The sequence below is a fragment of the Pseudonaja textilis genome, chromosome 8 (genome assembly GCF_049901715.1).
Source record: "Pseudonaja textilis isolate UNSWEBS1 chromosome 8, rPseTex1.2, whole genome shotgun sequence".
Classification (NCBI taxonomy): domain Eukaryota; kingdom Metazoa; phylum Chordata; class Lepidosauria; order Squamata; family Elapidae; genus Pseudonaja; species Pseudonaja textilis.
Genome location: NC_141997.1, coordinates 29,145,857 through 29,171,848, shown reverse-complemented (window position 1 = coordinate 29,171,848; position 25,992 = coordinate 29,145,857). Strand labels below are relative to the sequence as shown.

The following is a 25,992-nucleotide window of genomic DNA, read 5'->3' as shown; positions in this document are numbered from 1 at the left end:
ATATGCGATCCATGATAATTCCTCTTCACTCAATGCAGCCCAGACAAACCCATGGTTTAAATGTACATGCTGTCTTTGGAAAAAACTTAACAAGTACAAAGTATGAAGCACATTCGTTTTAAGAATGATGTTAAAAAAATGTTAATAAGTTTCATGATTCTACCACTTCAGTATATTCCTGTCGTTTACACATTACTTGATCACCAGGACGTAATGTATGACCAGATTTGTCCTGACTGGCATTCTTTAGGTATATGCAGATATAATTAGTATAGATCCATTATTGTTAATATGGACCTTATGTTATTCAAATTCTCTCTCTGAATCACTTACATAAAACATAAGTTGGTGTGTGTGTGTGTGTGTGTGTGTGTGTATTTGCCCCACCTTTATTATTTTTACAAATAACTCATGATGAACATATCCAACCCCCCCCTACACACACACTGATCAAATAATTTCTGAAGTTTAGGTGTATCCACACATTTTGAATACATATAATCCTGAATATTTTAAATTGATCTGGCATTGATTATAGCATATTGCTGAATTATGTACTATCATCAAGGGAAAGACAGCCAATACTGTTTTCAAATATGCTCTAAAACAGGGGTGTCCAATCTTGGCAACTTTAAGACTTATGGACTTCACTTCCCAGAATTCCCTAACCAGCCAGTTTGGGTGTAGAAGTCCACAAGTATTTTAATGTAGCCAAGGTTGGAAAGCCTTGCTCTAAAATAAACCTGTACAGAGCAGATGTTCAAATTACTTGTATCTTAGCCATCAGAGAATATCAGCCAGATGAAAATTCTGTCAGTAAAGTATACGATAATTAGTGCCACAACATGAAAAACAGATCTTGTGACCGTTTCTATATCTCAAGCTAGATATATTTCTTGCAAAATATCTTTCTCAGTCAATTGGATGAAGAAGATACAGTTTATGTTATGTAAGCACTTTTACTAAGCAGCAAAAACATTAAAAACAAACCTTTTTTTTATTGAACAGGAAATTCAAATCTTCTATGCTAAACTGACAGAATTATTACTTCTATTGCTGCTTAGCCTTCTCTACTTTATTGGAATAATACTTCTATCTGACCTCATCTAATCTCCATATTAATGTCAGTGAAATATGTTTAACGAGGAAAAAGTGCTGCATACCACCTTATTCTTAATTCATCAAATATCCTGTGAACTGGCTTCCAAAACATTAATTCTTTTTATCACAATATCTTCACTAAATATCCTCTCAATCATTTAAGATATTCTATAAAGATTATCAATGTTTGTATTTACTCTCAGATCTTACTCTAAACTCACCCACACAGGCAGGCAAGACATCAGAATATAAACTGACAGCAAATCGTACTCCTTACTATAGCATTGATAACGTTACCTAGTTAGGATAATGAAATGTCTGCAAGAAAACAAGCAAGCTCAGAGAGTACCACGGATCCCTAATTTCAACCCTGAGTTACAAATATTCCCCTTTATTGATTACTCTAAACTACTTCAAAAAACTAAATTTTCACTCTAGTTTTTTAAAATTCTTTTATATGAATACAGGATTCAATCAAATTTATAATTAATCATTTAAATCTCTCTAATTTTTAGATTCCTTTTTACATTTAAATTTAAAGTTTTGCTTTTTTGACATTCACTTGTTTACTGTCTTACTTTACTTTATTTTTCACTTTGATTTCTGTCCTTCTGTCATGATGATTAGCTAATTATATTTCAGTCCATGACCAGCTTATAGTCTGTCGTGGAATTCTGTCCTACTTTCGGCAAATGATCATCATAATAAACAGACATACAGTATTGACAGAGCTAGGAGATTTCAAGATAGAATTTCTTTCTGAAATGAGATCTGATTTCTCATTTTTATACTCCAGGTGAAGAAGAACAGCACAAGAGCTTCTCAACCCCTACAGGGTGATATTTTTCCTGAATGGACAGTTTTATAAAATTAGACCTAACTACAGGAAATTTAGAAGCCGTAAGTGAAATAATTAAACGTTCATTTTATAAAACAACAGGATAACATTTATGGAAAAATAAGCTCCTATTTTGGGGAGATCTAGCTACCTGCCTTCTATCTAAAGGTCAGATAACAGGAATTCATGGTAAGTAAGTTTCCGCTTTCTTCTAGCTTTGCATAGGCCATCCGTCTTTTCAGGATGTAACAGAGCAAAAGCACCAGAGGGTGAGCTTCCTAGAATTCTTTAAATTGTTGCCTATTTTTTTACCGTTTGTAAAGGGTATATTTGTCTTGCTTGTAAAGGTTGGGAAAGTATAATTACTTTATATAGATCACCCTAGAAACTAAACTTGAAAAGCTACCATATTGCTAGCCTACTATAATAATAAGCACTGACAACCTTCAACCAATCTCAAAATAATAAATATTTCATGATACCAGTGCATAGCCCTATAAGAAGTCATAAACGGGGCTAGCAAATATTTAAACTTTTACTCTTCTCTCCAAGCAAACATCAATATCCTGAACTCTTTCATTCATTCATTCATTCATTCATTATCTAGTCAATGGAGGATATGAAATAACTGGTCAAAATAAAGGAAGCTACTGAACAATTGTACAGCACGGCTAAGGCGGGAGATTTCACCCCTCTTCCCCCAGGCCTGAGGGTCTACACAACTTCTTTGATGTAGAAGCTTTGTAGCTATTGCTGCTACCACCTATCTTCAGGGTGGTCATTTCCCCTTGTTCAAATCGTAGCAAAATATAAGGTAATGGCTTTGTAAAAAGATTCCTAATGATAAACAATTAGTACAGGGACAACATATTAAACTTAAACATTCAATCAAAATTATACCCTTACCCAATATTTCTAGTTATTGCTTTAATTTACCGTTTTAAAGAAGCTTTTTAAAAATAGATTCCTTCTCTATTTGAATTCTTTTTGGATTTCTCCTCCATTATCTCTGAAGGTTGGAGGGAGTTAATTTGGAGCCTGTTGTTAGATGGAATAATCCCCATTTCTCTTCTCACACTTGGTTCCTGTGTTTCTTGTTTAAAGTTTTCTATAAAAAAGGCAAGAGCTTGGGGCACTCTCACTGCACAGGTGATCTTCAACCATGCCTCTATTAGAAAGATCTGCTGTGAAACAGAGGAGTGTGTGAATATCCTCCTTGGAAGTAACCTGTTGTTCTTATGTTCTTATGCTAGGTAACATCACAAAAAAAAGTGAAAAAAGGAAATAATTTTGGGATCAAATAGTAGACTGGGGCATAAAACTATTTTCAATGAAAAAACATAAAACCAAGGAAAAGTGTAAAATTGGCCAACCTCCAGTTCATGTTCATAAGAAAACATGTCAGCATATATTGTGCTCAGAGGAAACAGGTTAGAGCTGCCAAAGTCCAATTTAGATTCCATGTAGAAATGACAGTCTACATAACAAATCACAGGTGGATTTTAAAGGGTGACTTTTCTCAAGGAATGTTTCAATTATGGTTATACGGAGAGAGGTCCATGTCCTTTAAAGACCAGAATGCCACTGAACGCTGCTATTCGGTTCCTTAAGAACACGAAGCAGCTGAAAGCATTTAAAATATGAGAGATTTCCTATGATTGGAGCTTCAACTATATATCTTGAAAGACAATCTTGTCTAAAACATTTTGTTGAACCAATAACATGCTTTTAAGTTGTTCCTCAGGAAAATACCGCTGCAGTCTTACCCGACACAGTAAGATCCAACTGAGTCCAATTCTTGATTTCTTACACCTAACAGAATTTACCAGATTAAAGTTATAACCTAACCTAATAAATATACCCTGGTTGATTCTAGGGTGTGACTACCTTGAATCTTTCCTTGCATCCCGAATCCTATTCAGGACTGCACAGTCTCTAGTCTTGGGCCCCTCTCTCAAATGCGCTGACTCCTTTCTGAGACATTTGATGCTACTACCACCCCCCTCCCACCCCCCACTTCTCCAGCTGTCCATTCCATCACACAGCCTTAACCCATTAATAGATGAATTAATTCATCTATTTTGATGAGGGCAAGGATTAATACTTATTATTGAACATTCTACCTATTATTGAATGTTCTGTCACAACGGAAGCTTCCAGTGAAATTTCACATGGTTTAAGAACCAAACTGCCTCAAATAATAAGGACCTATTACATTGAACTTTGCTTTGATCCTTACGGTAGTTTGAGGAAGCTGAAGAATAAAAAGAAACATGTACCACAACCCTCTTGGCCCCTAATCTTCTACTGTGCTTGTTTCAATAGCTGTACACAAGGAACCTAGACAGGAAAAGAAGCAACATCCTGTTTTCTTTTGTTGCAGAGTCCCCAATGCTGGATTCTGTTTCAGTTATGTTCACCACACTATATGCCTTTAATCACCCATCCTGGTAAAGATATTTTCCGAATTGCAAGTCATTAAGGACTATGTCTAAGATTCCAACTATTGGATGAGAAAGCATTTCTCTCTCTCCCTGTAACCACACCGTATTAATCCCCAGTCTCTTCTATGTCTTCCGTATGCTAAAGAGACACTGTCAAAATGAGATTGCCTATTGTCTCTAAGAAATGACAAAATCTCAAAGTGACAAAAGTCCTTTGCAAATTCGAATATTTTCCATACATTCTCCACAGATGACAACAACCATTTCGAAATGATTAACGTAAACTGGTCTCTATAAAGAAACCTACATAGCCGAGAAGGAAGTGGTAAAACAACATGACAATAACACAGTAAATCTTTATGACACTTTAAACATATAGACAGACTCAGCTCTTTTGATCCTAGCACCTTCCAGAAAAGGATTTTGAGATATCAGCACACATGACATATTTGAGGGGAAAAATAGGATTGATGATAGGGTGGCGATAACTGCAAGGGTTGGCAACGTTTAAGACCCTTCTGAACTGGATTCAAAAAGAAGCAGAATCCAACCAGAGTTCCACAAATATGCCTTTAACTTAAATATGCCTCCTATATTTCTACGTCAGTCAAGAGATTCAGTAGTGAGGAGCATCTTGGGCAACTGGAATGAATGAAAGAAGAAGGGGATCTGAGAAATGATTTTGTAAGGGGAAGTATGAAACTATTTCATCACTTTAAAGCGGGATTGCAAAAGCCATTGCTACTCCAAAGTTTTCTGAGGTTAATGTAGACCAGACTACCAAAATTAAGTTCCCCTTAATCAGGAAGATATGAGTCCAGTGAACAATTCTATAGTTATCAGATTTTTTTTTAAAGCTTCCTTTTTTTTCAGCTAATGATCACACTGAAGTCACTCTTATCCCCATTCAATCTTCCCATGGCACATGGAATTAACATGATTAAGGGTAAATTCACCCAAAGATATTTTTTTAAGGGTGGGAGCAATGGCACTTAGAGTTAGCCACAGGCAGGAAGTCAGACCTAACTGTAATTTTCCACCAAGCATCTGCAAACTTTTGTCCTCTGAATTCAAATCACCTTTAATGTCCTCTGATTTAACTCATCTTTAATGTCCTATCCTATGCCCCTCTCACCCCAAAAAGGAATGGTGGGAGTCAATTTTTGGATTAGCCATACTCTATATGTTGCTTGTGTATGTAGGAATATATAGAGCCCTACCCTATATGTTGCTTGTGTACATAGGCATATAAAATATGCACAAAGGCCAATTTAATTTTCATTGTTCAAATGTAGAATTGTGTAAATGACATTTCCACCTATGGAACCATCCTTGTTGATAAAACCAGTGCAGCCATGTTTGTGCTCTTGGGACAAGTTACAAGTTAAAATTCTGGGAGACTTTTAGAAAAGAGGAAAGGGAAAATCCTCACAGGTACCTTTACACACTGTTAGATACTTGCATATATAATTAAGTCAACATAAACAAAATTGTAAACATTGTAAACAATAAAACATCACCCAATAAAATTAACCTGGTTATTGAAAAACCATTATATGAGTTCACGTAATACATTCAACTATAAATTGATCAAATGGTATGAATTTAAACACATCCTAAAGCAAGAAGCACACATAGACACATGAAGTCTAACCAACATTTGGCATGTAAATTTGGCATTTTGTATAATTGAATCCATTAAGAATGTTTTGTGAATAAATAGAACATATCCATAATATGCAAAAGGACTGTTAATTTCATGAAGGATTAACTTTATAAATGGATTAATCCATTTCACAAATATGCTACATCCTACAGAAAAAGGACTTTACTTGTCTTTGTCGCCTCATCTGAGCAACCTGAGAGATCAATATCTGTCGATCAAGTAGCTCCATCCGCTGTTGCCTCTGTATATCAATAGTGGCTCCCATTCCAACTCCAAATTCATTAGAGGGCTCCGCTGATGTGAAAATTGGTTCAAGAGTCCGAGCAAATATCTTTGCTATGCCAGAGGGCACGCAAAGTATGCGATACACTTTTAAAAGACTACTACTGTAGCACATTCCAGAAATCTAAAAGCAAAAAGAAATAGACAGATTGAAAAACTGACATATTGACAAGGAAATTCAGGGGCTAGGATTAGTTCCCTCACCAAAATCTACTGGATGTCAAAAATGTATTACTAATTCTAATTCCAAAGCAAAACTTCAAAGTTGCTCTGTTCCCCACATTAAGGAATCACAAACATGTTATGATAAATGTGCAATCTAGTTCTAACCTGGTACTAGAAGTATACTTTGAAATATATACTATTGATTATAAAAAATTTGTTTGTTCAAGAACTGAGAATTTTTGTAAATACTCATCTGAGATCCATTTTCCAGTTTGGCTTTGAACTTTGGCTTTGAATAGTTCAGTTGCTGCAGGGACAAAATTGTTTTGCCGCTATCAACTAGCAAATTTGTTGATTGCTAGAATTCCTATTTGTGCTTTCATAGCTAATGATCATAGCATGTTGAAGATTGGAAGTGAATACCCAGGTATTTAAATGACTTCACTTGCTCAATGAGTCTGCCATTAACATTCCAACTTGATAATTATCAGAGCAGTGGGGAAAAAACAGAGCTTTTTATTTTTGAGTAACTTTGATGATTCTATTCCAATTCATAAGGATGTATTCTAACCCCCCCCCCCCATTAACTTAATATGCACATTAACAGTATTGTAGTTTTTATTAGTCCAGATTTTCATCCTCATTCCTCACTTGTTGTCCAATCCCCATTCTTTGGTATGTGGATGATGGAGCCATTCTTTCCATTTCAAAAATTGGACTGTGTAAAGATTTCAAGGAGCTTTCGAGGACTCTCATAACGTCCCAGCTCCGTATGGAAGTTTATTAGTATTTTTCTGCCAAATGATATAATGCTAGGCACCAATATATTATAGAATATTCATTCTCAAATCCAGCCTGTTCTGGGACTCTAATACATACTCTATACATCCGGACAGAAATCTAACGTTTAACACAATTCTTCCACATAGACTAGTGTCTAAACTTCTGGACCTTGGACTTTCTAATTCAATCTGCCTTTGGATTATGGATTTCCTATCTGTCCATTCACAGAGGGTCAGATTAGGTAATCATACCTCTTCAGCCCTTATTCTTAACACTGGTACACCACAGGGTTGCATGCTGAGTCCCTTACTCTATACTCTTTATGTGCATGACTGCATTCCCACTCATGCTAGTAATACTATTGCTAAATTTGCAGATGATACAACAGTGGTGGGACTTATCTCCGTGGGGGATAAATCTGTCTACCGAGATTAGGTGGATCAGTTGCTTTCATGGTGTGGAGACAATAACTTGGTCCTCAACACCAGCAAGACCAAGGAGCTTATAGTGGATTATAGAAGGAACAGATCAGACATTTAAGATGTCTAGAAACAGCACACCCAGGAGAAGCAATCCTTAGATCCATTTGTACCACTTAAAGATACCAGCTGGTCTCACTCATCTCACAAGATATCCTAAGGAAACCATCCAGCTTTAAGGAAAGGTCACATGCCCCCCAGTAAGGCAGTAAAAAAAAATCAGTGCCAAGCTTGCATCCTGCCTCTTGGAAGTACACCCCAAAAGGACAGTGCCAGATACCACTAAAGCAGTGAAGGAAGACCCCCTCCCCAGATAGAAAAAGAAACCACGAGGCAGGAAAAAATGCAAACACAATACAAATAATTAAATCACAACAGTAGCTGTTGTTGTTGAAGCTGAATCGGGAAAATTATCCCATCAATAAACACAGGATTAAATGTCACCAAGCATAGAATTAACCTTCACCAAAAACCAGTTTTAGATCAAAACTCAGAAAGGGTATGTAAACTCACGTTTGAATGTCAATCTTTCTATCTAGCCAAGAAGCCTTGCTGAATGACACCATCTTGGTTCCCTGTCATTAAAAACTTCTTTCTGACAACTCTGCTTCATTATTCAATTATTTCTTCAAAGTGCTGATTGTCCAGGGAAGTATTTCCTCCCAATAGCAGTGTAAAAATCTTAAAACAATCCTTCCCCTTTAAGAAAGTCAAGCCCCAGAAGCTCCGAAGACAGGAAGTCTAAGCATGCTGGCAAGAATGTAATTAAGGGTGGAAAAAAACAAAAGGAGATTGCTTCTAACTACCAGTTCTCTGAACTGCTTAGAAAACTAACAAGGGGTTCTATAGAACTGGTCAGAACCGGTAGAATCCCACCCCTGTAATAAAATATACTTTAACAGAATAATAGATGAAAGAAAGTGGTATTCTACCATTTTACACATTTTAATTAATTTGAATTTTATTAATTCTTGCTATACATAAAGAAGAAAACAAAATTGAGAACGTTATTTATGTTCTTTCATTCACTTTTTTGTTTTATTCATCAGAACAAAGTATATTTTTATTTTAATAAACATTTTGCATTCTAATGTTCTATAGTCTATACCATCCCATCCCAAACTTAACCTTACAAAAAAAGGAAGTGGTTGTGGCTTTGTTTTCACTTCCGATAAATCAAACAGACGTTGTTCACTGTATTATATAGGGCAGAGATGCCACTTGAACAAATCCCTGTCATTTATTCAGTTAGAATTATAATTCTTCTAAATAATTGTGAAGAACCAATTAAAACATGGCAAAGCCATTGCTGTGTGCATGAAAAAACCCTCCCCTCTCAAAACGTTATTTTAAATTTTCAGCACATTCTTCCTGACTCACAAGATTCTATTCTAGTAACACATTTACTCCTTCCTCCTTGTATTCTTAAAACTCAACTACTGTTCAATACAAATAGTATTTGACTTATAACCACAATTGAGCCAAAGTTTATGTTGCTAAATGAGAAGTTTGTTAAGTGAGTTTTGCCCCATTTTACAACTTTCCTTGCCAGTTAAGTGAATCACTTTCATTTTTAAATTAGTAACACGGTTGTTAAGTGAATCTAAATTAGTAACATGGTTGTTAAATGACTTTGTCACAAAAGATGATCACATGACAACTGTCATAAATACTTGCTAAGCATTCAAATATAAATCACGTGACCATGTGGATGCTGCAATGTGAAAAATGATTTTTTTCAATGTGAAATATAATCATAAACAACGTTTTTCAGTGCCATGGTAACTTTGGTCACTAAATGAACTGTTGTAAATCGAGGACTACCTGTATTACAGTACTGGGCCATTTTGATTTGATGTAGACATTATCAATATCATGCTATGGTATAGACAAATATGAAGATAAAGAGTTTAAAATCCTCCCACTTGATGTTTAGTTCTTAGTCCAAGTCATACAACTTTGGCAAACTATTTTTTTCAGATTATACACAGGTTTCTTTTCAGACTGTATAAAACTTTCACCTTTATTTGTGTATTTTTTTAATGATTATGTTTTTTTAATTTCTGTTCATTGCCCAAGTTGCCTGTATAAGAGGGTTGGCCAAATAAATGAATGAGTAAATAAATAAGCAATCAACAAGCATGTGACATTAGTTATTTGGCTACTAATTGCCTCATTGGAGGACCAAAAATTTATGTTGCTATTTCTGCAGTTATAATTTAGTGAATGGCTAAGTTGACTAAGTACACACAGCTACTCAGTACAACTCACAGCTATTAAGATTGTTGGCTGAGCAGGGACAAAAATAGCCAGAGAAATGATTGAAGCCTGGGAAACAGGCCCCTTGTCAGTTAACAGGAATGCTGATCTGCACCAGTTTACCAGATACTTAGAAGCTGTAGGGCATAGCAGCACGCAGAAACAACTATTTAATAGCTAACCATCAATACCCAATCAACAACTAAAAGATACACACAGCCAGGTACCACATAAATACTATACATAGAACTGCCCAATGCACATATCCTGGAGATTGAGAAGTTCCCTGAGGAAGGAGATCCAGCACGAGTCCAAAAGCTTGGAAGAACAAACCTCTGGTCCTGATGACCAACTCAGATTGGATCCTGCAACATTATCCTAGGGCATGTATACTTGCCTTCATTGGCATGACTAAGTACAAGTTACTTTCCATATATTCATGGTATTTATGTTTTCAAAATGTTTAAAATACTCTATGCAATAAACATATTTACAGTTAGACTTTGCCACCTCAAGAGGACTACGATAAATCCTGAAATAACAGTAAACAATTTTGCCTATACAACATCCTTGAATTTAGTAAAGCACATTAAAACTTTGATCAACAACAGGATAGTAAAAGCCTAGTTTTTTCCTCAAATACTCTTGGCTTTGGATAGCAGCCAAAACCATCAACTAACAATAACAACACACAGACTCACCTAACCACCTGACACCCATGCTTCTGGGGCTGCCACAGAGAGGAAGGGGTCAATCTATTTTCTAAAGTGCCTGTAGGCCAGACAAGGAATGATGGATGGAAACTGAACAAGGAGAGATTCAACCTGGAAATAAGGAGAAACTTTCTGACAATGAGAACAATCAACCAATGGAACAGCTTGCCCTTGGAAGTTGTGGGAGCGACATCACTTGAGACTTTCAAGAAGAGACTGGACCACCATTTGTCAGAAATGGTGTAGGGTCGCTTGCTTGGGCGGGGGGTTGGACTAGATGACCTTCAAGGTCCTTTCCGACTCTGATTATCTGTTATCTGCTTCTGAAAAAACATCAGGTTTAAGGCCAACCTAATCCTGAATAGCAATTATGTTCCCAAGGACAGTCCAGCAGCAGAAAAGGCATGCTTGCTGGACTTACCAGATGATACACCTTATGTGATGAAACTAAAATGTGTCCCTTCTGCAAGACCTGATGGAGCAGACAGAGACAATTGGACAAAGACAATCTCTCAAATATTCTGGCCTATGTCATGAACAGCTTTGTAGTTGAGAATTGCATTCAGAAACCAACTGGGAGTTGGTACAGCTCCCAAAGCAAAGGCAAAACGTGTGTACCAAAGAACACCCATAATTATTTGCACTGCTGCATTCTGCATCAACTGCACCATCAGATATTCTTCAATAGCAGTTCCACGTAGAACACGCTATAGGTAAGTCCTTGACATTCAACAGTTCATTTAATGACGGTTCCAAGTTACCGGAGCACTGGAAAAAAAAAAAGACTTCTCACACTTAACGACCATTGCAGAATACTCACTTTGATCAAAATTCAGACACTTGGCAACTAACTCATACTTATGATGGTTGCAGTATCCCAGGGTCATGGAATTATCTTTCCCAAGCAAAGTCAATGGGGAATCCAGATTCGCTTAACATTGGGACGCTGGGACGCCGACACTGTGTCACTAACTTAAGGACTGCAGTGATTCACTTAGCAACTGTGGCAAGAAGGATCATCAAATGGGGGAAAAAAATCACTTAACAACTGTCTCGCTCAGCAAGAGAAATTTTGGGCCCAATTGTGTCTCATATCCATTTCTGGATTGTGTCTCACATCCCGGCATGAAACCTGACTGAAAGAGATGCAGAAAATCTGTTTCATCCAGGAACTTCTGAAGCTGCAGAAAAGGCTGGAGTCAACCAAAAGTCATCTAACATACTGGGGTCTAGCAATGGTTTCTTGAGAAGAAACCACCTCCTCCTTAAGCATTGAAAGGACCAGCCTCCCTCAAGCATGAGTTCACAATTGTCAGAAACTATCCACATTACCTTCAGGAAACCTTAGTTAACCAGGAGGAGCATGGGTGTACTTTCTTACCCATGATTATAAACATCTGTCACCATCATGGCTTCATGGCTTCATTTTCATAAAATGAAAACTTAGTGAGTCATTTGATAAAGGACAGTCATTTGGTATCTACATAATTAGATATTAAATTTCAAAATCTGAATTTTGCGTTTTGAATTTAAAAGGCAAACTTGCAGACAAATCAATGCAGGAAATTCTGATCATCATTCCAGAAATGTACGTCATAGTTATTCATGATAGATAAAACTAGCCCTTTGGTTATTGCATGAACAAATTTGAGAGCGCCAAGGCATATCTCCATTATCACGGGGAAATTTCAGAAATATAATCATTTGTTATTGTTTCAATTGAACTATGTTCTTCATTCAAAAATCAATAGGATTCTTTTTCATTTTTGAAGAACACATAGCATTCTAAGTGGCCTATGTAAAAAAATTAAACAAGACCACTTTTGATGGGGTAATGTATAACAACGATATGAACAAACTTCATTTTCCTTTAAAGTATTAGAAAATGTAAAGTATTATAAACAAGGGAATCTTTGAAAAATACCATTCAGGGTATAGTTTGAAATTGTGCCAAAAGCACTGTGCAGTATCAGTGTCCAGGCTCCTGCCTCTCACACAAAGGAAGCGACATCTGTTAAAACAATATATCAAAAGACAACTGCTTCCTTTCATCCATCCAAATAATCAGCATAAGCATTTGCTATTTTAAAAACAAAAATGAAAAACCTTAATTTTCTTGTTCATTCTTGCAAACATTTCAGTTTTCAAACAGCTAATAAAACAGAAAAAATAATGGATGCAGTGTTGACTTAATATGAACTAAATTATTAAATGATAAAAGTCCAATATATAATTCTTCGATGAAAGATGTGTAGACCAAAGCAGAAAAGATTAAAGAAAGAAAAAACATTAAACAGGGATGGGGAACAGCCAATAGTCATAGGTCTTGGCTCTTTTTCAAAGTATCTCCAGGTACCACTTATGCCCGGGAGAAGGAAAAGTAAAGTGCAGACAATTCTGGTAAAAGTAAGTTCAAGCAGCTCTATTGCATGTTTGACCACACATAGTCTTTCTCCCCTGAGAAAAAAGTGCACTTAGCAGGAACCACCTTACACAAGACAAAACAATTTCAAACAAGGCAAGTTGGATAGTGATGTTTCCTCACATTGTTCTGTAAACATAAATGGATGTTGGGGAGCAGGACGAAAAGCAATGGTATCAGGGAATTTAGCCATTTCTTCCAATGTTAGGGACCCTGGCAAGAAAGATAGAGTCTGACTTCTGAACGTGAAACTGATAACGCAAAATAAAATCTTAATTTATGAATTGTTATCTCTGGTTCTAAGATTTACCAACTATTAAGAAACCATAGATGTAAATTTATAAATAGCATCTCCGAGGTGGGACAGTTAGATGTAAAGATGGATATGATATAGAACATATGAGCTTATTGTCTATAACAGGAAATATCTGGTTGTTTTTTTCTGGATTTACACTGATATTTCCTGTCAATAGTCACAACTGTGTCAAATTTTGTGATCAAAAGTGAAGGGAAATTAAGACAACCAGTGAAACGGAGGCTGCATTCACACGTACATTCTCTTAAGTATGTAACTCGGGGTTCACATGCATAAGAACTTCAAAAAGGGACTGTTAAACCAAGCCCCACAAGATTCAATTATTTCATCTGATCCATTAATCTTATTTTGCTTACCTAAACTAAGAAAAAGGGTTGAAGAAAAAGCGATGGCCTCCACATGGCAGAAGAGAGTAGTTATTAATGGTCCTTGTTAATATTTTCCTTTCATAAGAGCTCAGGAGAACATGGGTAAATTCCCCAAGAGGTTATTTTTGATCAAGTTTGTGTATCTTGTATGTTGACAGAAGTAGCAAAACATTACAATTATAATGTTATAGCACTGCAACTAGTCAATCCAACTGAGCAGATTAAGCATGTGGTCAGAATAGGGCCAAAATATAATAATTACTGACTCCATGTTGGTACAGTCATTTGAATATTTTTCTCCATGGTGGTACAGCCGTCTGACAATTTAAAAAAAAAAAAGAAATATTTTTTATTTCTTTTTCTTTTTTAGCAAACAGGCTTGGTTCACATTAATTACCTAACCAACATCATTAAAAGATGGAATATCTGTAGTTAAACAATATGCTTTTTTAATGTTACCTTTGAGTAAATTTCTGTGGCATTAATATGTGTCAACCCAACCCATTTGGTTGCGTTCTGATTCACTAAATTATGCAAATTCAAAAAAACCAAATTAAGAATGTTTAAACATATACAAATGTGGAGTGATAAAAAGATGGACATCTTAGCTCATTTTAACAAATTTCTTCTCAGTGATTTTCTGGAAAAAAAAGTTACTAAATACCTGCAACAGTGTGTGAGTGTCATGACCCTGTTGAAGTCTGAATCCAAGGAGGAAGATGAATAGCTGACAGGGAGTGGGAGTGTGGCTCTGTTGGCTGTGGAGGAAACTGGGGAAGGGCAAAGTCTGGCTGGACAGAGCAGTGGGGAAGTAAAACAAGGGAAAGGGAGTTCAGAGGAAGACCCAGGCCCACTCCCTCTTCATCCTAGGGCACGCAGAGAGGAATGGAGAAGAGAGCAACGTGGGTTGCATGGCTTATGGGGGAGGAAAGGGCCCTGATTCCCTTCATTAGCCACACCTGGAAAGAAAGTTTAAAAGAGATGCATGCTGAGTGCAGCGTCTTCTGGGAGCAAACATATGCTGACTTTGCGTATCTGTGTTCCTGGTATCCTCCCAACTGTGTTGAATTACAGCTGTTCCTTCAGGTCTGGAATTCCTTCTACCCTGCCGGACTAATTACCTCATCTTGCCTTGATTGGACTTATAGTTACAGTTTTTGTTGACCACATTTTGGACTTGATTCTCTGCATCCAAAGGCTGGTCCTGGGAGAGTTTTTCTCCAGCTAAAAGGTAACCAGGACATTGGGGGCAAAGTAGGAGCTAATAAAGAGACTCCTACTGATTATCTGACTGTGTTGCCTTTGTGCCATGCCTGGGGTCATCACAGTGAGACAGTTAATTTTTTCTTCTTCATTCCTAGCCATATTTAGATCCTTGTAACGAGAAGGATTTTTCTGATAACAAGTATTATATTTCCAAGACAAGGCACAGTGCTATTATCTATTCACCTTTACAACAAGGCTTAGCACTGCAATGATCACTTCCTCTCTGCTTTGGAAATACTTCCTGTATTTGGTAAAACTATGTATGTAATTACGTGCAAGAACTTCTCAGTTCAGATCTGTGGAATTCTTACTGGCATTTAAAACTAGTTCATGTACTATTATTATGGTGACATGTCTCTCACTTACTAGGATGTGAAAATTCATTAGAATTCAGCATTATGTGGAACTCAAACCACTTTTATTTATTCAAAAAATCAAACTGAAAAATCCTGGCCAGTGAGTGTAGGAGTGATGGTATAGGAGACTATCTGTTAATCTGCTTGTGACCTTCTTCCTGGCATTTCCCACATTGTTCTCTGCCCTAAACTTGTCAGCTATGTCATCTACCTTTTATCACAACATTCTCCGGTCATTAAACAGATCTGACTATACAGGTTTTCCTCACTTTATGCAAATTTACTATTATGTGGTTGATCATTTTACTTTGATTTGTGCCAGCATAGTCAATTTGTGCTAAAGTTCTAGAAGCCCTCTTCCTGCCAAAATCACTTTCTGCATTCACTCATATTTTTACCATCATGTTACATAATTCTTCTGATTTTGCTTCCTGTCTTATACTTAACTCTTTATCTCATTGCGGCCTGCAGGCCGGATGCGCCACGCGCTGGCCATGCCCACTTTAGTGAAGGGGGGAAAAGTCCTGATACATCACATGATGCCACTGTGATGATGTGAGCTTGACACCCCTGCTATATCTATAGGGTCAAAATGGCCCTCAACATCTTGTCCAAAATCTTACCGGGAAAGGAAAAGGATGTAATACCAAGAAAAAAAGTTGGACACCAAAACTGGGGAAAGATTGCTAGTCACAGAACAAGCTTTTAACTTGGAAAAATCTACATGTGGGCAACATAACAATCTATGCTAATAAAATTCATAATGCCATGATACATTCTACCTCTTACGTCTGCCTTGATAATCAAGTACATTAGAAATCTAGCTCTACGAAAGATGTAGAAAGGCTTTCATGCTACATAGAACATAAGATAAAATGTATTTGGATAACCTGGTGCTTAAGAATAAGGTTCTAAAAATGTATGACATTTGTCAATTTATCTGGGTTACAAAATTTACACTGCATCCACCACCTGCTTTTTTCCACTTGCTTTATGCAAATTTGCTTTATGTTTTCAGGAAATGTAACCTAGCATAAAGCAAGTAGAACCTGTCTTTTGTTTAAATTCCCCATTCGGTAATGGAATCTTTTATTTTAGCACTCGGAAGCCAGTGTTTGAACCATGTCATTGGGCTGATTCTGTAAAAGTCAAGAATTCTCTGGAACATGACCTGCCTGAGCAACATAAAAGAGCTACCACAGAGTTCAGGTATACTGTCCAAACAGGATCTAACTCTGGCCAATCAGTTCATATTCAGTAATTTGAAGAGAACGGTCTTCAAGGTTGTTGCTGTTCGAATCACAATACCCCAAAGGAGAGGAACGTATTCACTGTATGGACAGCAGATATTATATGTCCTAAATAACATCGATAGCAGCACTTGAGACAAACCTGAGCATGTACACATTTCCATGTATGACTATGAAAGTTAGTGTCTAATGCACTGAGAATATGAGGGTTGAGGGTAGTGATAGGTCTACATATCTGTAAAAGCTTGTGTATACACACAAAGCTCCGAATTAAGGAACTTCTGTGTACACTCTTACATGTACATGCTTCAGAACAATGTATGTCAACATGTATTTTTCCATGCATGGCACAATTAACTAGAACTCACCATAACTATTGTACCATACCAGTGCGAGAATTTATATCCCTACTCCCTCCCTACTCCCTGAAAACTAATTTCACCTTATCTGTTTTCATTTTCCTGCTCTTTTATCTGAATCCATTTTTGACAGCTTTGGTGGCATGAGTTTCCTAAAATGTGTTGGGGAAATGGATGTAGTTCCTATCTTGGGAATTTTAAAATTGTGGAGAGCTATGAGCATCTCAAAACAACTTAAAAAATAATCTGATCAGATTTACTCGGGTAAAGCTTTTAGCATTGTCCGAATCCCAAGTTTTGCCTCCACTTTGTCTGTACAAAGCCAAACTCTGAAAACATCTATGGTACATAGATTAAAATATTATTATTAAAAAATTAATGTTAGGGCCATGGTTGGTCTTCACTGAACGGTATTACTCTTTTGCCATGAAAACTTCTTACAATTTCCAAATCCTGATATTTTAGACCATTTGTTCCTTTAAATATGTGTGAGATACTGCCCCAACAGTTCCTCTTCTTTTTTCCCCTCCCCTCAACAGTTGCAGGGCAACAACAACAACAATAAAAACCAAACAGAGATTGTAGTTTTTTGCATTTGCTGATAATGTGCAAACTGTGTATCTATTTTAAAGAAAGCTTTATATAACATGTAAGGGGAAGTAAAGAGAGAAAAACATTCAGTACAGTGGTGGAAAATGATTGTCATAAAAGCAACTATAACCCCAAATTGTTTGTCAAAAAGTTGCATTTTAGTGGGAGTGTTTTCAATTATAATTATAATCGTTCAATTATAGTTATGATCAAGAGAAGACAGGAGGCATTTGCTGAACTAAAAATAGTAAACTGCAAGTCTATTTTACTCAAATTGAAGGACTATGACTACGGCAGATGAGGGGCTTTCCCACATTCTGGGAAAGACCCCACTCTGGATTTTTTATAAAAATTCATTCTATTTAAGTGAAAGAACTTACTAAAAGGAAGGTGACTTAGAAACTTAGAGAAGATACACATTCTAAATAGAGGCAAGCAACCACAGCTACTGTCATGCTGAATTCTCTGTGCATTAGCAATCTCCACAGACATATTTTCCCATATGTTACGTATGTTTGGAACAAAGCTGCCAAAAGGAAAATTGCAGCCAGTGTATATGTATATGACTTTTCAGAAATCTTCAGTTACAAAAATTGGTATATGAACTTACAAAATACATGCCTTTTAATGTTTTTTTGTTTCCTTAGGGACAACTATGACCTGGATGACTGAGAATCTCCACAGACATTTCCTCAAGCAAGTACCTAAATAAGATCATCCAAGCCCTTGATTATATGTAATGTCTATACAACAACAGTTTTCCTAACTTCGTGTTTTGTAGATGAGTTGGGTTTCAAATCACACAATCTCATTGACTAAATTGACTGCAGATTAAGGATGATGATGTGGGAAGGTACAGAATTGATGAGATCTGATGTATTTATTTTACTAAGCTACCATGCCTCCCATCTTGCCAAAGCCATTCCAAGTGGCTTGTAGTCATTTATATCATCGCAGATCTGCTGGAATGTAGCTTCAGCAGCTACATGAATTTTCATTAGGGAGTATTGGACACCCCAGAGACTGTATTTGAAAAAAGAGGTATTGTGATGTTGAACTATATAACAACACTTTGGAATATAACTCATTGGAAACGGAATAATGGTTCTATCAAGCATAGGAGTGGCTAAAAGTCAGTTTAACAAATTGGAAAAGTGCTATTATTCCAGATCACAAATTTGTGATCTTTTCAGATGCAATCAACCAGAACCCACCTGTAGATAGGCCCAAACAGATACTTTATTATTAATCACCTATAATAAGAATTTTGCCAGACAGCCTGCAGATATAGACCTAAGGGTTTGATCTCAGACATTTATTCCACTGAACTGACTCTAAACTGGAATGTCTCTTTAGTTCCCCTGGCAGAATCCCCTCCTCTTTAGCTGGTTCCACCACAAATCCACAATTCCACATTTTGGGAAAAGGCAGTATTTTCTATTAATCAAAAGTTACAGCAATATATGTTAGTATGGTAAAGATACTATGATATTTTATTGTTAATATTTTGGTTATATTAATGTATTTAATCCCAGATGTGGTTGTTAAATGACTGCGTGGATCATTAAATGGACAGAATGAAAGAGCTGCCTGCTATAAGAAGGCAGGCTGAAGAAGAGAAGCTCAAATCCCCAAAACCAAAGTTTTGTTTCTTCAGTCCATTGCAGGCCTTCTCCTCTCCTCCATGTGTGAACGGAACTGCTACACTGAGATGGAAAAGGGAAGCTCAGATTTTGTGATCTGAACTTCCTTTCTCCATTTGCCACAGAAGGCAGACCCTAACTCTAACCCTCTCCTCAAGGCACTAGCCTTTCTACCATCCAGAAACTTGCATTTGCTAAAAAAAAAATTCTGGGTAGAAAGCTAGCCAACCAGAGGTGGTATTCAGCAGGTTCTGATCAGTTCTGGAGAACCAGCAGTGGAAATTTTGAGTAGTTTGGAGAACCGGCAAATACCGCCTCTGACTGGCCCTGCCCCCGTCTATTCTGTGCCTCCCAAGTCCCAGCTGATTGGCTGGGTCTTCTTTTGTTGCCCTGCACAGGAGAATGGGGATTTTGCAATAACCTTCCCCTGTCATGCCCACCAAGCCACACCCACAGAATTGGTAGTAAAAAAAAATTTGAATCCTACCACTGTAGCCAACGCGGTGTTTTTGAGGTCAAGAAAGGCTGATCTTCAGGATGTAAGCTGCTTTTCTCCAGCCCAGTGCAGAAGTTCCCTTCTACACATAGAGGAATCCGGAGAAACTCCAGGACTTGGCAGAAAAAAGAAAGCTTGGATGGAGAACAGCCAAGCATCTTTTCTCCAGCCCAGGGCTGAAATTCCCTTCTGAGCATGGAATCTGAATTTAATTTTTTCCAGCCCACCTCAGAAGTCCCTCACCCCCATGTACACAGGGGAGGCAAAATTGTTTGGCAGGTGGCAACAGCTTGCAAACTTTCCTGCCAGCTTTCCCATGAATTTTCTGAGGAAATCAGCAGAGAAGATTTTAAATGCCAATCAAATGCTTGCAAAATACTTGGCAATCAGTTTTAAGTGCAAACATGTTGCCCAATTCCTGAAATGCAATCAAATGACCCTGACGGGTATGGCATGGTATAACTTAAAGGGTCATAAGTAACTTTTTCTAAGTCTGTTGTAATTTCAACATATACAACCAGCACAGCACATTAGCTCCCACCACCAGTATTTATAGAGAGACGGCAGCTCCAATCACACACTGCTTGCACTGGCAGGAAGCCCAAAGCACCAGCTTGAGGATGGCGAGTGGGACCTCGCCGAAACGTCGCCAAGATATTCTTAATCTTACACAGGAAAAGACTCAAACACACCTAGACCTACATATGTATGTATGCATGCATGTATGTATGTATGTATTCTTAAGTTTTCACAGGTATTCAGCTTTGTTCGGGTATTTTCCCACATCATTATATTGTGCTTTTAAAGTTGTAGTAACATTTCAGCAGAATCTCATCTGCCATCATCAGGCTTGGGTTTGTCTGTGTGTCAGGCTTTCACAGCCGTTTCTGTTTTAAATTTGGTGCTAGCCTCGTGCTCTGTTAAAAAATTTTTTTTTCATCCTGATTGGTTGGGAGTCTTGGTCTGTGTTTATGGGTCTTGGAGTTTGCTGTGTTCTGCTTGATTGGTGTTTCTAATATCTTCTGTCTGTTTTGTAGCAGTTTTTTGTCTTGATTGGCTGGCAACATTGTGTTTCATGTATTAGGGGCTTTTAGTGCAGCTTGGCTTCGGGTGAATGGCCGGCTATCGTTTATTAGGAAGCTAGGTTTCATCTGGGTGGCTGGTTGGGGTGTGTTTGGGCTGGAGGTATCGGGGAGGGGGTCTGTTTGTGCCCAGGTGTTTGATTGGCTTGTGGTGTGGATATTTTTTTGTTTGTGAGTGCAGGCTTCCAAATAATTGACGGTCAGGGGGAGTCATCTCTTCTATTCATGCTTTCATGAATATATATATATCTCAAAGCTGAGAACACTGACCAAGTCATGCCTATTATAAATATTATATAAACAGATTCACAAATCAAAACTTTCCTCTTCCTTAACATTGTTTTATATTGCCCAAAATAAAACTGTGGGTGTATGTGTTTAAACAGGAACTTTCCTTTGTAGACAGATATTTTAATCAAGAGGTACACATGGCTTCTGTTAGTTCTTCCTTATAAAATAAATTTCTTAAATTTCACTAAATTTCTTTAATTCATCAATAAAATTATTTAATTCCATTACCTCTGTTATGAAACTTTTAATTGTTTCTAGTTTTTAGTCTGCATTTTAAGTATTCTGCCCTTTAGTTTGTATATTTGGATGGGAAAGTTGCCTTAGAACTTTACTGAAGAATAAGATAGATACACCAGAAAAAGAGCAAAATGATCTTGTGATAAAGTTTCCAGTAACCAGGAAAATGATCCACTCATATGATCTGTGAAAACAACAATGGGGCTAGGAAAAACATTTGTTACAATTGCAGCAATGAAATATGGCAAAGTTTAGAGTCATTCAAGGGGACTTTCCAACCATGTTCAGCAAAATATTTAGAACATTGATTATTTGTGTACTTTATTAAATGCATACGTTAACCAATTTTCAACAACTCTGGGGCAGTTTAAGATTTAAAAAAATATTAGAAAAAAACAAGAAAAAAACCCCAAAGACAAAAAAAGAGTGAAGATGGGAAGTGCGACAAAGTGTGACAAAGAAAGGAAAGAACAAAATAAATAACCCAATGTAGTCCAAAGGAAACTTCACTCACGCTTACTTAGGGCCTGGGCAAAGAACAAAGTCTTCAATACCCCTCAAAAATGAGTAGGTTGGGAGATGTCCAGATTTCAGGGGAACCTCATTCCTGAGCGTAGGTGCTGCTACAGAGAAGGTATACTTTTGATGTCCAACAGATGCCATTGTTTAATCAAAGATGGAGCATACCAACCCTGCCAAACTAATTGGCTAGGCCAGCAATCCCCAACCTGCTTGGCAGCCCAGCTGGGAGGGGGGGGAGGGGAACTGAGTTGCGGGCCTATGCACACGCATGCAGCTCAACTTGTGTGAGAGATAGGTCGGTGCGCAATTACGTGATTGCCCACCAGCCGCCACTCGCACAAGTTGAGCTACATGTGCGCCAGTGGTGGGATTCAAATTTTTTTTACTACCAGTTCTGTGGGCATGGCTTGATGGGCATGGCAGGGGAAGGATATTGTAAAATATCCAGTCAGAGATGGCATTTGCTGGTTCTCCAAACTATTCAAAATTTCCACTACTGGTTCTCCAGAACTGGTCAGAACCTGCTGAATACCACCTCTGATGTGCGCTCCGACCAGTCACTCAAGCGGCCCAATTCTGAATATGCCATGGCCCAGTAGTGGGCTGTGGCCCAGGGCTTGGGGATCCCTGGGCTAGGCAGATAGTATGGGAGAAAGGCATTCTCGGGTAACCAGGCTCTATACCATGAAGGGCTTTGTAGATTATGAACATTACCTTGACTTCTACTCCAAAACAAAAAGGCAACCAATGCAACTCACAAAGGAAATGGTTTATGAAGGTATGCCTATCATGCCCGCAGAACTTTTTCCTGAACCATTTGAAGCTTTCAAGTGTGGTTCAAGGGCAGCCCATGTAGACTGCATTGCAGAAGTCAAACCTTCAGGTGATCAGGGCATGAGTGATTGTAGGAAGGATTGTTAGTAGACTATTCCAGATTCAAAGAAACTGCCTGTTCATGCATATTCCTAAAGCAAACTGAATTTGGCAAAAGATGTAAATATGAAAGAAGAAGAAAATACAGAGAAGTAAGAATGAAAGAAAAAACACATCCCATAGATGCTTTATTATACCTGAATGAAAAGCATGAAAAGCACCAAAGCAATAATTAAAAGAATTATACTTACCAGCCCACTTAAGGCTACGATCCAGATGTAAGACCCAGAGGTTAAAAGCTATAAAACGAAAATGTGTAATTTAAAATGGAATTTAGATTGCACAGTCCTTACACTAATATTATTTCAACATTAATCCAAATGCAGTAAAGGAGAGAATATCATAAATTACATTTTGTTTTTATGCAACAAAAGGGGCTCAAGTATTTCTTTAAATGTTGTCATGCGTTTAGAACAAAATTTGGTTCTGAAAGCAAAGCAATTGAAAATCTGAATGAAGGGTGAATGAAATTTGAATAAGGCTGAATGAAAAAGTGGAACAAAAAGAACTGAACATTTGCTGGGATTTGCTAAGTTTTTTTATTGTAAAATTCAGTTTGATTTAATAAAATTATTTTCTCCAGAATCTGTTATGAAAGCCAACTTTTACAGTAAACGTGTAAAAAAGTGCCTTTGTTTTTCATTAGCCATCTATATGTTCAAGAAAAAAACACAACTTCAAAAAACTAATCAGGCAACAAAAATACTGAGAACTATACCCTTGATCACAAACTTATTTTAACACAAACTTATTTTTATATTATGATGCTTACATCGAATAGAGCAATACTAAATGGAGATGTCTGTCTATCTATCCCACATGCAATGAAACAACTATTTATTCATCCCTGTCATTGCTGCAAAAAGAACTGAAAATGAGCGTGTAACAACTTAAAAATGGTCAATTGCATTTTTCAGGCTACCGGAAAGAACATTAGGAATGGTTGTTTATCAATTTGCACTCTGCTCTCAAAATCCAAGTTATATTGTGTGCATCTTCCATTAAAAAAAACCTTGAAATGCACAACATAGGGTTAATAATATTTTATACTTTTGAACATTGTTTTATCAAAAAAAAACCAGCAATCTGAAAATTTATCATATGTCAGATATATAATTATTCTGCAAGAGAGATAACAATTTAGCATGACCTCAATTGCTTGCAGAATGAAAGAGTGATTATTTAATGGCACCTATCAGCTTGTTATGATAAGACTGGAGAACACAGCAAAGAAAGTGAAGATATGATAATACCTAGAAAAATGTCAAGAGTTGCTTAATCAAAGTAACAAAACATATTCTTTATTTGGTCTGAATATTTAGGGAAGGGTAAAAGTATCTTTCAGACTAAATCCATATTAATAGCCTGAGCTGAAAGCTTGTTTGCCAATGAAAAGCCATAATTTATTATTGAAGTAGCTATCTGTCAAACAGATTACTTATAGAATTATTTAAAAATGGAAGAAACAGAAGATTAAGATCCTAGTATTTACCAAACCAGGATTGTCCCCAACATAAAATATTCCCTTAGGTATGTTTAAAAAAATGAATTTATAGGATAACACATTTATTAATAAGGGAATAAATAATAAACAAATAAATTCACTAATCTAGGATGGAAGTATGAATTCTACGGGAAATTTTGAACTGAAGTCCAATAAAAAGTCCAACCAAAATCTATCACAAAATAAAATACTAAAGTCACACTGAAAGTTGGTTTCCCCATTGCTAGCAATGAAAAGTGGTGTAAAGCTATGAGATGTATTAAGGTTTACTTTTCACTCACAGACAATATACATATGTATTGAATATCATCACTAAGTTCCTATTGCTACCTCTATCAATTTATTGCATACCTGCAGATTTACGCTACAGTGTTTAGTGCATATTTAAAAATTAGTTTTGGAATTTTTATGATTAAACATTTGGAAATAACTGTTATTGTTCCAGACATTTCTAGAAAATAGTGGGTGCAAATGGAAAATGCTAAACTAAGGGAAAAACAAATGAACATATACAAACCTGCAAACCCAATATATAAACCAATGTCTTGTTTGTGATGGAAAATTGTCCCAGAATTTGTGTCACTTGCACTCTTGGAATGGAGGTATAAAATGGAACAAAAAGAGCAAATACAGGCCCCAAGCTGTTGAGACAAAATATATGCAAAAATGGAATATCAACATAATTCTTACAGAAAGTATTAACTCTCTCTTCCTCAACTATTTTGAATAATCAAATGCAGCTTAGTACTTTTTAAAGTATTAAATACTATATCCAGGTTTACTAACTGACATTTTAAATATCACAAAATGGTCTTTTTGTTTAAATTTGTTTTTAAAAAGTGCACTCAATGGTATAGAGCCCACAGAATAAGAGGGCCTTTTGCCTGCTTCTTACTTAAACCATCCAATAAGCCATAATTAAATGCTTTCCTCAATGAGTAAAGTCCAGGAAGTGAATTCTTTCTTCCTTCACTTGATACTCAATCACTAGGTAGGAATAACATCTGTGTCTTATCTTTTGCATGATCTATTTTTCTTGGTCATTCTTGACAAATATTAGGAGTGATGTATACATACAAATAGTCTAGAAAGTATTTAATTTTATAAAGGCAGGAGAGGAAATATACATATTGTATACAAGCGATAGTTTTAAGAGAAGAGAATATACAATAGGTAGCTTAGGCTTTAACTGTGGAGTCCTTGGGGTGCACTATACCAAATGATAATTTATATTGAGCTGCTTCTTTGACACACAAGTAAATATTGCAAGAAATCAATGAAAATCTGTGCAAATGGTATTTTAATTATTCAATCTTTCAAATCCAAGTTGAAGGCAACTGCATCTCAAAAATCTCTGCATCCATCTGAACTCAAACATAACCACAGATGCTTCTTTAAATAAGTAATTTCCCCCCCAGCTTTTTTCAAGGACAATATTTTTGTTCCTACAAATACTCTGATTGTATTGACAGAATACTAAACATATCCTCTCAGACAGATGCAAAAAGCTACAATTCAGACTTGGTCATGCACAATTTAACAAACTAAAATTAATTACATTAAATTAAACTTTTGCCATGTTTTTTTTTAAAGTACATGTTTACAGTGGAGGTAAAACTGTATCCT

The 25,992-nt window shown here is 36.7% G+C and overlaps 1 protein-coding gene across 4 annotated transcripts in view; it reads right to left on the bottom strand.

Annotated features, from left to right (window-relative positions):
- The window catches only part of UBAC2 (UBA domain containing 2), a 118,562-nt gene that overhangs the window by 12,374 nt on the left and 80,196 nt on the right, over positions 1-25,992 (bottom strand). For 3 of the 4 annotated variants that reach the window (XM_087937915.1, XM_087937914.1, XM_026708408.2), the window contains 3 exons: positions 24,884-25,007; positions 23,054-23,101; positions 6,216-6,455 (listed from right to left, as the gene is read on the bottom strand). In XM_087937915.1, coding sequence (XP_087794041.1) covers positions 6,216-6,455; positions 23,054-23,101; positions 24,884-25,007 — 412 coding nt within the window. The remainder of the gene's footprint in view (positions 1-6,215; positions 6,456-23,053; positions 23,102-24,883; positions 25,008-25,992) is intronic. The other variant, XM_087937916.1, reaches the window with a different exon arrangement.